This window comes from Pinus tabuliformis, chromosome 2_2 (assembly GCF_031772625.1).
Source record: "Pinus tabuliformis cultivar Carrire ecotype Pingquan chromosome 2_2, CPIR1, whole genome shotgun sequence".
In the NCBI taxonomy this organism is placed as follows: domain Eukaryota; kingdom Viridiplantae; phylum Streptophyta; class Pinopsida; order Pinales; family Pinaceae; genus Pinus; species Pinus tabuliformis.
The window spans coordinates 439,542,566-439,556,632 of NC_142300.1; the positions used below are offsets into that span (position 1 = coordinate 439,542,566).

At 37.7% G+C, this 14,067-nt stretch overlaps 1 protein-coding gene across 1 annotated transcript; it reads left to right on the forward strand.

Annotated features, from left to right (window-relative positions):
• Nucleotides 1–4,184: 4,184 nt before the first annotated feature.
• LOC149193159 (uncharacterized) lies at nt 4,185–12,163 on the forward strand. Its single transcript, XM_089407227.1, has 2 exons — nt 4,185–4,292; nt 11,204–12,163. Exons 1-2 carry the CDS (start codon nt 4,185–4,187, stop codon nt 12,161–12,163), a joined length of 1,068 nt encoding a protein of 355 aa, XP_089263353.1.
• The last annotated feature ends 1,904 nt before the right edge of the window (nt 12,164–14,067 follow it).

The window sequence follows — 14,067 nt, forward strand, 5'->3', positions numbered from 1 at the left end:
CTGTGCTGAGTGTTGCAGACCCAGAAAAGGAGTATGTAGTTTGCACAGATGCAAGCAAAGAGGGTGTAGGAGGGGTGCTAATGCAGGAAGGGAAAGTGATCACGTACGAATCCAGAAAATTGAAGGAGCATGAGCAGAAGTATTCTGCCTATGATCTGGAATTAACTGCGGTAGTTCATGCGCTGAAAATGTGGCGCCATTATTTGGTGGGAAGAAAATTCTTGCTAATGACCGATCACCATAGTTTAACTAGCTACTTTAGTCAACCAACTTTAAACGCTAGGCAAGCTAGGTGGGTGGAATTTTTGGGGAATTTCGATTTTGAAATTAAGCACCTGAAAGGAAAAGAGAACAGGGTGGCTGATGCACTGAGTCGAAAAGTGCATTGCATTTATGAAATTGGTATTAGTGAAGGACAGTCCACCCTTGACAAAGAAATTGAAGAGGCTGCTGCACAAGATCGAATTTACCTACAAAAGAAGCAGCTGGTGCAGAATTTAGATACCCACATAATACAACAAGGGTATGATTTGAATGCAGCCGGAATTCTGTGTTACCAGAAAAGAATTTATGTACCCAATCAGAGCGGTATTAAAGAAAAGATTCTGGATGAATATCACAAAAGCCCTTATGCGTGACATCCGGGCTATCAAAAATTAATCACCTCGCTTCGGAAGGAGTATCATTGGCCAGGCATGAAAAGGGATGTGGTAGAGTATCTGGCGCGATGCTTAGAATGTCAACAGGTTAAGGCTGAACATCAACACCCTGCGGGTTTACTACAGCCATTACCCATACCAGAATGGAAGTGGGAGACTATCACCATGGACTTTATTACGGGGTTGCCAAAGTCCAAAAAGAACAATGACTCTATAATGGTTGTAGTAGACAAGCTCAGTAAGTCAGCTCACTTCATACCGGTTCAATCTACATATCGTGCGGCTCAAATCGCAAATGTTTTCATGCAGAACATATTTAAACTCCATGGGCTGCCAAAAACTATAATATCCGATCGCGATGTCAAATTCACATCAGCCTTTTGGAAGACCTTGTTTGAAGGTCTGGGGACTCAATTGAATTTTAGCACCGCTTATCATCCGCAAACTGACGGACAGACTGAGCGGGTGAATCAGGTGGTGGAAGACATGCTGAGGTCATATGTGATGCAACAACCTACCCGATGGGAGGAGTACTTACACCTTGTAGAGTTTGCTTATAACAATGGATATCATGCATCCTTGCGGATGAGTCCATTCGAAGTACTTTACGGCCGAAAATGCCGTACGCCATCCAGTTGGGGTGGACCGGAAGACAAACTCATGCTGGGTCCTGAAATGTTGGAAGAGATGGAAGCCATGGTCAAGAGAGTCCGGGCTAATTTAAAAATAGCTCAGGACAGACAAAAAATTTTGCAGATCGGAAAAGAACCTTTAAAGAATATCAGGTGGGTGAACATGTATATGTCAGAATCCGAGCAAGGAGAAGTACTCTACAATGGAATGCTTGTGCCAAATTGGCACCTCGCTTTTGTGGGCCCTTCCAGATTTTAGCACGAGTGGGGCCAGTAGCTTATCAGCTAGCCCTACCCAGCCATATCCGGGTCCATAATGTTTTCCATGTATCCGTTTTAAAGAAATATGTTTATGACCCTAGACACATAATAAGTTGGCAGGACATTCAGGTAAGAAGATGCTGTAAGATAAACATAAATCAAAATGGAATGTTAGAAAACAACTAATCTGAATATTATGTGTTTCAGGTGGAACCGGAAGGAGAGTTCCTGGTCGAGCCAGTGAACATACTAGATCGGAGAAGAGTCGAGCTGCGGAAAAAGGTCATCAACCAGGTTAAAGTGCAATGGCAGCACTTTGGGCCAGATGAGGCCACCTGGGAGGATGAGCAGAGTATGAAAGAAGCTTATCCCGGATTGTTTCTGGGTGAACAGCAACATCGGGACGATGTTGAACTTCAGGAGGGGGAGATGTAATGCTCCTAGTAAAGCGATAATGTTAAGTAAGACAGTAAATTTAACTGTGAACTAAAACTCTGTTTGGTAAATTATAATAACTCTGTTGCTACTGCTGTTAATTATTATGATAATTAATTGTGCTACCACTGTTTAATTAAGTATGTGATTAATTGTTGTTAGTAGCTATTGAGGTAGTTGAAACAAGAGGAAAACCTAACTACCTTCATGTGACGGTTGAGACCCCAGGGGAAAAGGGGAATGCCAAGTCTGGTAAGGATCAGATGGCAGAGGTGTGGTGATATGCTATGTCTGGTAGAGACTAGATGACATGTGATTGGAAGTGAGAGGCTTCCTGAACCGCTACGTCTGGTTAGGATCAGATAGCGTGACTCTGGCATAACCAGATGGTTTGCAGACAGTGAAGATCTGCAGAAGTGCTTGGGGGTGGAAGATCGAGGAGGATCTTCCTACGGTCAGGAGGTTGACAAGCGCTACGAAAAGGTTTGCTACTGCTCAGGTACGGCTTGCTAAAGCATTTAAGAATTCATTTATCCTGTGGAATTCTTTTAAGGTCTTTGATAGGCAAGTAAAGGTAATGAGAAAAAGATTTAATCATTTTTTTTTTGAATCTAGCCTCTGCGCAACTGGCAGAGATGGAACTAGATTTTTCAATCAGAGAACAATAGCGAAACCATATCGAATTGAAAACCCTGTAGCATAAGCGATAGAAAGAATATTAAACAGGAAAAAGATTACTGTGTAAACCATCCTCTGTAACCCAGATGGGAATTGAGCAAAAGAATTCAACACTGCGCATAAGCATTGAGTTTACATTTCGAACTGAGAATAACAGTAAATACCCAGTATTACCCATACCTTCTACCAAAGAAAATGCAGGCCATTCGAATCGTCTGCAGAACAAAGCATATATTTCAAGTAACAATCCATTATCAAATATATAGCTTCAACATTTAACAGAACATTTAAGCATGCAGAAAGAAAACAAACTAACAGTAATACCCCTGTTTCCGAGGAACGGAGGAAGGGCTGTGACCATCATGCATGCGTAATAAACATTAACAGATGCCCCGACTCTGAAGAGAATCGCCGAAGCTATGCTTAAATATATATAGCCAACAGGGGCTTCTATTGCCAGATCCGTTGATACAAAAAGAATTAACCATAGAAGCGAGTATACACTGGAAAAACGAACAGGGATAAATGTTCAAAACTTATATTCACAGTAAAAGCTACAGAGAAGGCCAGTATACACCGAATAACAATACTAGAGCCAAATAAGGGTTTCCTTGTAAACTAGTAATAATTCTTAAACCGAAAAACTAAAATCGAAAACAGTATCATATAAACAGAACATTAATCAACCGGAAGCGTTCATCCGCCTTCAAGACCAACAGTCCATTGTAAGGAAACAAATTATACAACACAAGTTTGGCATACAGCGCCTCTTAACGGAGGTTCCCGCCTGAATGATGGCGGAGAAACCAGACAATTTACAAACAACAAAATATGAAAGAGAAACGTAAAATTTCCCATGGGAGGAAAACCCCTGTTCATGGCGGAGGGATTCCGAAACATGAGCGAACCCCGACATCCTGTCAAAATGGACAGCGGCTCAGCCCATTACCACGGAAAAGCCATACGAGCCTACGAGTATATACACAAAATTCTTACCCGGACCTGGGGTGGCGGAGAAGCGGTGAAGGCTTTCCAACGCCGTTGATTTAACAACCGAATCTTCCTCCTGAGAATATCATCGTAACCAGAAACTGTAAGTTCATTTTCTAAAACGCCGAAGAAGATGAATACAAAAACTAAAAGAACCGTAACCATAACCGGAACTGTGAAGTCCAAAAGCCTGTGAAGAATATGAGTATGAAACGAGAAGAGCGGTAAACTTGAATAATAGGAAATTCGATACCTGATCTGGTGTTGGAAGGCAGAGACATCCTGCTGTATACCAGACCGCCTGGAGGTAAGGAGTTCTGAGTAAGGCGGAGCGCCATGAAGCTGTGAGCGACAGGAGGTCGCTCAACAATGAAAATCAAGCTAAAGGAGTTAACCACACATTAAAAACCTTTAAAGCACCCACCGCCTCATGGCTCAACGACAACCCTTGATTTGGGCGGGCTCGTCTCCATCGTTGGATCACCCGTAGTTGAACCGGGAAACAACTGTTAAATGGTAAGTTCGAGAAATGTCAGACCGTATGGCTCCTGAAGCATCGAGCACGCGGAGGGCACATGGTAATCTGGTGGCCGGCCGTTCATTGTGCCAAATGGACGATGCAAAGCAGGCCAGTTGGGTGAGTATTAGAGCCGGACAGGACTCGCGGCTTCAGCTAATCTCGGTGAAATAAACCAACACGTACATATAGAAATTGCCATAAAAACATTTATGATTGAAGTACCGCTCATATCACTTTTGTACATACCTTTGAATGTCAACCGCTTGATTAACTCGAGACATATCATGAGTCAACTATTGTATATTCGTTAATGAATCATGGGCATGGATAGATGTTGGTATAGTGAATCATTTATCGACTTTTGTATGAGTGGGTAGGAGTATAAAACATAAGAATGTTTTAATATTAAGTGTTCCTTGTTATAATGTTTGACAATAATAATGTATATAACTTGTTTGCGTTGCGAAGATCCAATGAACATGTATGCATGTTTATACTGCGATAATTTTTTTTTTTAGATTTGTAATGGTGTGTGACACACACCACATGAAATGGCTCTACCATCAAATGGTTTTTTGACTTTCAAAGCCTCTAATAAGAAAGCTCTGTAATGGTTTGTACGAATTATATCACAAAATTTCAAATCACATTTTCATACATACCAAATATGGGGCAAGCGATTTTATCAAGAAAGTAGGTATAACTTGATTCGCAAGACATTTTTTCAACAAGCTATGTTCATTTTCCAATTTTATTACGCCCCAACCCTGAAGCAAGTGATTTTATTAAAAAGGACAGTATATGTTCATGGTCAAACTTTTCACTTTCCATTATCTAATTATGGCAATGTTATTAACTTCTTCGTTTCCTTTTTTGTTAAGTCATTTCAGCATGCACGGAGACTTTAGAAATGTTCTAGAAATGAAACAGATAATTTTTCTCTCTGTTCTTAACTCAACAGGTGCTGATTAAGAATGATAATGAAGTTTTACATTTGAAATTATATAACTGGCATGTAGAGATTTTTAAGACTTTCCGTTTAAGTTGTTTGATCTGTAGAATTTTAGTGTTTTTGGTGTTTTTCACGAAGCTAAATCTATTTATAGATTCAAAATATCGCTAGATTCCTATGAAAAAGCCATTTGTTTACTAATTAGAATTCACCATAATAGCTATAAATTAAGATCTAATTTTCTATATTTATTAATTAAAAAAATCATTTAACCATATAAATTAAAATAATAACACATATTCATAATCTTGGTATTTTAGAACTTCATAATTAAATTTAATTAATAAGAAAAGAGAAATTCAATATTTACAATAAACCATTTTTTTTCAATTCATATAATGATTTTATATATAGAGGTGTGGAATTTCTATAAATATAGATAATATTATTAAGAACCAACATATTGCATCTTGAGAGATTTGATTCATTTTTGGGCTCTTGGTAGATCCAAAGTTAAAATGGATCTATGCCGGTGATATATTAATTATAATAGAAAAATTTTAAAAATCTATTAATTTTGGAGAAATTGTTGAATTATTATTATTATTATTATTGTGTCTAGGTTGAACCTAGGGCTGGACCAACCCCTATATTGGCTAGAAGAAGTATCAATCACCCACATTGGATGTAAAAAGTACATACACAACTTGTTAAAACATGACATAAAAAGATGACACCATAAATCAAATTAGCTTCCAAAATATATAGCTTTTATTTATAAAAAATTTATATAACTTAGAAAACTTCATGTTCTTCTAACAATGACATGTTACTTTTTCTGTAAAATATAATGCGATTGTTCATTCTAAAACAACAATTTAGTATATGGAATTTCTTAAAGTAAATTGTTTAAAACAATGATTTCATGTGTACCACTATTTTTGCATAAAAGTGTGTGTGTCTGTGTGTTAATTGGGTTTAACTTGGGTGGTTGGGAGGGATGATTGCTATCCTCCCCACCAAGGTTCAATTTCATAGCCAAATACTTAATATTTTCAAAGTAAAATAAATCTTACAACAATTCCAACTACCCACCTTTCTTTTCCCTTCATTTTACACAACCTAAGGCATTTTATGTAACTTAAAGAACGAGATCCCCTCCTTTTCCATGCAATCCCTAAGGCTATCCTCATTCCCCCTGGGGTTCCAAAATAGATTGACTAAGAAATCTCTTAACTCGGGGCTCTATGAATTCTAACTATATTGGAGTCCTTAATCATAACAATTACTCAAACTCCTAGGAAATTCCTCAACATACACTTAAAAGACATATCCACCCTTTGTTATAGGTATCAAAGCCAAAATCTCAACATAGCTTTCACTTTTGAAATGACATAATATTTTTTTAGAATGTTGGTTTAGAATAATGATATGCAATTTCACTAGAACCAAAGGTTAAAATTTTCATGCTTTCAACTAGCCACATGGCTCTCTATGAACCCCACCTAACTATCTTGGAAAACCTCCCAAGGTTGAAATGCTTTTAGCATAGTTTAAGGTAAAGGAGGTTTGACAAATAATGAATACTATTATTTTTTTCTTTTTGGTCCATTTGAGTTACCTAAGCCCCTTTCATTCTTATTTTTTGGAATCACATCCCTAATCAATTCAACGTCCTCATGAATATATACATCGATTTCATCCATAATTTGGGAAATTTGTCCCAATTTGACCATTTTCCTCAAATTTCTTGTAGGCCAAATTTCACAATTTCATCAATTTTCCTTACAACACTATTTGTTGTTCAATATAGGCTAGTGCTATACACGGGGGCTTCACTCAATAAACCTCAGACATAGCACGTGCGTTCATGGCATACTAAACAATACCCTTAATTTGACTACATATTGGAAAATACCTCTAAAAGTCATATTATTTAACCCCCTACCAATACGAACCCAATAAACCTTCCTAATTAAAAAAAAAAAAACCCTAATTTCGATAGATATTGTAGGTATCAATTTTTTCATTAACATTTTTTTATACCCCTTTATATTTTTTCATTAATTTTGAGCTCCATTTTTTATATTTGCCAATATAAAAACCCGTTACCCCCTATTATATGCTCAATATATTGTGTCATCTTCTCCTCAATATATATCCCACAATATGAATGCACGTCGTATGGTATTGCTCCCCCAGTGAAGCCCCTGTTGTGGTATAATCATGGCTCTAATACCATTCTATATTTCACCTAACCACCCATGTGCCTATTGTAATGGTGGTGTGCTTCATAATTTTCCATCATAATTTCTTAAATATGTATAATCGACATTCTATTACAAAAATAACTAGCAGGTTGCTCAACAAGGCACTTTCTCAATGCAACTCCCCTGGTGTAGAATGATGCACAACTTCCAAAGGCTAGGGAATAAGTATGCATGGCCCCAACTAGCCACTTGTCATTCTAAGAGGTCCACCCCCAACCACCTTGGAGCACATCTCAAGGTTGATATGACTCTTTTGCATAGATTAAGGTAAAGGAACTTTGGAAAATAATAAAATAATATTATTTTTGGCCTTTTGGCCCCTTTGAGTCCCTTAAGCCCCATTTTATTCCTCTCTTGTGGGATCATAACTCCCAATGTTCTTGTTCCTCTTGTTTGTAGTCAATGATGTATTATTTTACTATTTCCAATGTACAATATTTACATGTTACAATCATGAGGCTCTCGACCATCTTTTTCAACTCTTAGCCTTTTATCATCTACTATTGAAAGAGGATTACCACGCATTTAAAAGTGTTGAGGGGCCTATATCGAGGCCCTAGGAGGTTGAATTTTTTCTTAATGAGAAAAAATATCAACTTTTTTGGCGACCATATTGGGGACTTGAATAATCCAATATTGATTTCCCTATAAATGACTCGTCCAAACACAGTTCAACCTCGTCTTTTCATTGGTTTGAATGTCAAAGAAGTATTTTTCATCAATTATATGATCTTGCCTTACAAACATCATGAAGAAGAGTTGGATGATCTTGGAATGCTCTAGCTTAGTAAGAAGAACCAACACCACGAAGTCTAGAGAGGACTCCCATAAAAATAAAGGTTAAACTAAAGCAATTTAGGAGCTTTCCACGACCAATAACAAGAAGCTAAAGTAAGAAAATCATAAAGGAGGTTGATACTTCCTTGAATAAAGGAGTGTTTCTTTTCGCTTCCCTAGTGGAAATGAGATGGAAGAAATGAGAGAAGAAAGAAGTGAAGAGATAAGAGAAGAAATGAGAGAATGACCAAAAGGAAGAAATTAGAGGAGAAGACTCAAAGTGAATCCACTCTCCTTGCAAGGAGGAAAACACCCCCTCCCTACATTGCTACTTGGTTTTTTACCTAATTTTAATGGAGATGGTGTCATGGATCCTGATAAACACATGGTCCATTTTTTAGTGATTTATGATATCTAAGGGATTGTGCATGAAAATGTGATGGTAAGATTGTTTCTTCAGAATTTGGTTGGACCCACTTATGATTGGTATTTATCCTTACCCAAGGGTCCATTACTTCTTTCGATTAATATAAAATGCCTTCATTGGATGATATTCTAAACCTATAGGATACCATACATTGCTTACTCAGTTCACACAAATCCAACTTCAAAGAGATGAAAATATTAGGGACTTTAACCTCAGGTTTTTCAAAACCCTGCAGCTAATGCCCCAATAATATCGTCCAAATGAGCATGTGATACTTGGAAGTTATATGAATGCCATGCCTTCTAATGTCAAATATGATGTAAACTTTTCCCATATACAAACTCTAGACGGAGCTATGAGAAAAGCCCAAGAAATGGAAGAAGATATGTTATAGAGCAATGTTGACCTTGGAATTATTTTAGGAAAGGCCCAGAGGGAAATGTGTTCCCTCAAGATTTCATAAGCAAAAAGGACACTTCCTGTTCAAAACAACAAGTAACTATGGCTGGCAGAGGCATTTTCCATGGGATTTATCCAAATATAAGAAATATTTTGGCACCAAAAGAAGCATCTACTTCAAAGGTTAATTATGATATTTTCCCAATTAAATAGAATGATGAAGTAGATGAAAAACAAGATACTTTGACTTGGATAAGTCGATGAACATAAGCAACAAAAACAAAACATTAGATCATCTAATTATGGTATCAAGAATCAAAATGTTGGTAATATACAACTAAGGGGATTAAGAACCCCAAGATATCAGAATCCTAGTACCCTTACCATAAACGATCAATAATTTGAAGAAGTGGACCCTCCTTAGGCACTAGAAGATATTACTCAAGAAAGTAACTCTGTTCTTGAACTAATGGAAATGGGCGATAATCTAATGTTCTCTTTTCAAGAAGAAGAATCACCACAAGAAGATGAAGAATTTTTACAACAAGAGAACATAGTTAAGACTAAAGCACAATTGCATAAAGTGGAAGGTAAAGCTCCAATGGGTCATTCCATTAAAGATAAGGGGAAAAAAATAGTCCAAAGGAACATGCCTCAAAATAAGACTATGGCATCTCAAGACAAAGCTCTTAATTCTGTGAGAATGACTTACAATATAATGGATGCTTGCATAAACTTTAGATCACCTTGCCCTTTTTAGAAGTTGTCAAGAGTCCTCAACAAAGGGAAATTATTATCAAAACTCTCAAAAGCGAAGAATCCTCTAATATAAGAATATAAGTTTTTGTTATTTAACATTTGCAAGAAAGTACTCTAGTCCAAACCAAGCCGTGTAGCAAGGCCCCTACTTTCCATATATCACTCAAGACTTTAGAATTCATGCTACATAATTGCTTGATTGATAGTGGTGCTACGAATAACATTATTCCACTTCATATCATGAATGAAATGGGATTTGATTGCACCAAGCACTATGAAACAAGTGAAATAATATGTGCAATAGACTCAAGAAGGTACCTACTTATGGAGAGATTAAGGATTTTTGTGCAACGACGATATAATCAACCCCTCTTATTACAACAATATTCACAATAGTGTGGTTGGTTTACCTGTCACATATGGATTGGTTTTAGGGAGGGAATGGAGTTTCGTGCTTGGGGGATATTTGATGTACAATGGAAGTTGGATGATGCTCCCAAACAAATATGGTCAATTAAAAAGAATACCATGAGAACCCAAGAATCCTTTCTTTGAAAAGAAGCAAATTAATGTTTCTGTTGAATATATTGACACAGGTCTTTTAACAATTATGTCATTCCCAATAATGCAAATATTGTACATAACAGTGATCATAATTCATTTTTGAATACTTGGAAGATTTTCTTTCATGGTGCCACATCAAACACTTGATTGAGAGCAAGAGTGATTATGGAAGGACCACAAGGTGAAATTTTTCCATGTGCCTTTTCTTTGCAATCTATTTGTAAAAATAATGAAGAAAATTACGGAGCATTAATTCAAGGTCTACTATTAGCCCAACAAAAGGGAATGATAAATATTTTAGTCATAAGACTCTGAATTAAGTATCAATTAGGTTAGTAGGAAGTATAATGCTAAAAATGATAGGTTGAAAGATTACGTGAAAAGAGTTTGGATTTGATCGACAAATTTGAGTCATTTGAAATATCATTTATCCCAAGGGATTTAAATCGTAAAGCTAATTATTTACTTGTTGTTGTCTCACTTTTTGACCCTAACACAATGATTGATTCCTTTTAAGTTGAGATGTTTCAATCTTCCATTCCTAATAATCAAGAATATTGATAAATTTTCGACAATAAAGAACATATCCTTCAATTTCTTTATGATGATCATGATTAAGAAATTAAGGAAAATACCATCGAGAATAAAATCCTGACATCACTTGAATCATTCTTCAATTGACACATTAATATATGAAATCCCTTATTATAAAATAAAAAACCATACTCTATGTTCTTTTAAATATACGCATATAACTTATTTAAAAAAAATATAAATTTTTATTATAAATAATATATAAAAATTATTCAAACTTTTTAATTGGACCTTGCTCCATGGCAAAATCCTAACAGCAGAAAATCTGAGAAAAAAGGGTATTCAGGGGCCTTCAATCTGTTTTATGTGCAGGAAGGCGGAAGAAAACATCAACCATCTCTTCATAGAGTGCCCAATAGCTTCGTCCTGCTGGAAACTCATAATCAGCCCTCTTGAGACAGGGGATCTACCCAATCAGGTCTCTCTCCTTCAGAAAGGCTGGGGGAAACTCTTCCCTTATGCAAACAAGAACATGACCCTCGCCAAGAGATTATGGACCAGCATCCCTTCTAATCTCTGCTGGCAAATATGGTTAGCTAGGAATGAAAGTATATTCAAAGACAAAAAACCCAGTGTTTCAAGTATCCTGGTAAAAACAATTGCGCTCATAACAGAAACTATAGAAGCTAATGGGATCCAACATGCTGACCCGGACTACACAGATGAGAAGGCGAAGGAATGGGTCCGAAGATTCAACTACAAGATAAAAACAAAAAGCAAGCCAATAAAAGGAACAGGGCAGAAGGAATGGAAACTCAGAGGGACAAAAGAGGAAGTCAATAGATGGATTCAAAAGCAAAAGAGGTTTACGCTCCACTTTGACGGGGCCTCAAAAAACAATCCAGGCAGAGCTGGAGCAGGGGGAGTAATCAGGGACCCTCAAGGGAGAACGATAGTTACCTATGAATGGAGTTTGGGTACTATGTCGAACAATAAAGCCGAAGCATACAGCCTCCTATTGGGGACCTCCATTGCCTTGAAGTTGGGCATTCACGACCTCCTAGTGTTAGGGGACTCTGCAATTCTCATAGCAGCCATGAATACTGGGAAAAACTTCAATCAATTTGCCTTGAACAGAATAAAAGAAAGGATAATGGATCAAACCAGGGGCATGAACAAAGTAACCTACAAGCACGTCCTCAGAAACTTCAATTCGGCAGCAGATGAGCTGGCCAATAAGGCCACGAGAAGACCCACGGGTAAGGTTAAGGAGAACAATGAAATCTATGACAAAGATATCCCATAGTCAACTTCCAATCCCTATGCATCAGACTAGAAGTCACCTCAGGCATTCTCTTCAAGACTGTTGGCCTGCGCAAACGAGATCCTCTGTAATCCAAATCCCTCTCGACTGCCGAAGCTGGGGAAATAGGACAAGGTATCGGCCTCAGGAATCGAGAAACGCAGGAATAAACAGGGTCTCATCATTGCACACCTCAGGAAATATCAGAGGGCGTGATCACGCCCATGCTGGCTTCAGATCTCAAGGACGGGGAAATATCACCTCAGAGGAACTCACGACAGCCAAGACCAGATTCACCACCCCTTGTCACGAGCGTGAGCAAGCCTGCTTCGCCTTTATAAATCTCAGCAAGCCTCTCAGTGCCTCCACAACCCATTGTAATCTCAGACAGAGGCGAAGAGCTCTTTGGTGTCGGGGACAGCGACCAGAAGGCCTCCTACAAGGCTGCAAGACTAGTTCTGGAGCTAAAAGAACCTCCGAGCCCCTCTCAGCTGGCAGCAATCATCGGACACTCTCTGCTCACATTGCTCGCTCAAACACCAAGCATCGATTGAAGAAGAACTATCCGTGTTGGAACTCAGTCGACATCCTTCTGATCAGGGTAAACAAATCTCCTCATTTCTGTGTTTTTATCAATGCTAATACTCGGGTTTGTGTTCTCAGCAGCGCCCTCAACCATCATCAGAGCTCTCCATTCCATTCTGCTCCAACCAAGCAGCTCGGCAATACAAAGTTTACGCCCCCCTTATCTCCTACATTTCCTCGAGGCAAGGTAGAAATTGCTCCAAACAAGATGGCAGATCAGAACAACCAACCTGCCAATCAGCAGCAGCCCGGGAACCCTATGGACAACATTTTTAACAACAGGGAGTGTCATATGTGCAAAGCTCATGTAGTCATGATCAACGCCCTGAAGAAGCAAGTGAAAGAGCTGACTGAGGATTACCACGCTGACAGAAACTCCAAGCGCAAAAAGCTGGAGAAGAGGAAGAAGGAGATCGAAGATCTAAAGGACCGCTGCATCCATATGGAAGCTGTAATAGATCATCTCCGCACCATCACTGAAAGTCAGCAAGCAGAAGCCTCAACTAGAGTAAGCAGGAGGGAACCCCTCCCGGATGACTCGGTCACACAGCACTCTCCATAATACTTATGCACTGCAAATTTAGTTGGCTAGGAGGATCGTTTGTCAGGCAATATAGCCGTTGGTTTTTAGCTTTATGTGTAATCAAGAGAAGCTTTGAGAACTATGGGTCTGCGCACCCAATTTTGAATCTCAGCTCTCGGAACTTCCCCTTTTTTGTAATAGATTTCTGAACTGCAGTTTTATAATACATAAGTAGACGACTTTGTTAAAAAAAAATATATATATATATAAATTAAAAATAAATATATAAAATAAATAAAAATATATATACATTACAACAAGACATAATCAAGCCTAATCAATCCCACATGAAATGGCTCTACCATCAAATGGTTTTTGATTTTCAAAGTCTCTAAATTTCAACTCACATTTTCATACATACCAAATATGGGGCAAAAAGTAAGTATATGTTGATTTGCAAGATATTTTTTAACAAACTATGTTCATTGTCCAATGTTATTATGCCTTAACCATGAAGCAAGCAATTTTATCAACAAAAACATCACAAAATTTCAACTCACATCTTCATACATACCAAATATGGGGAAAAAGTAGGTATATGTTGATTTGCAAGATATTTTTTAACAAACTATGTTCATTGTCCAATGTTATTATGCCTTAACCATGAAGCAAGCAATTTTATCAACAAAAACATCACAAAATTTCAACTCACATTTTCATACATACCAAATATGGGGAAAAAGTAGGTATATGTTGATTTGCAAGATATTTTTTAACAAACTATGTTCATTGTACAATG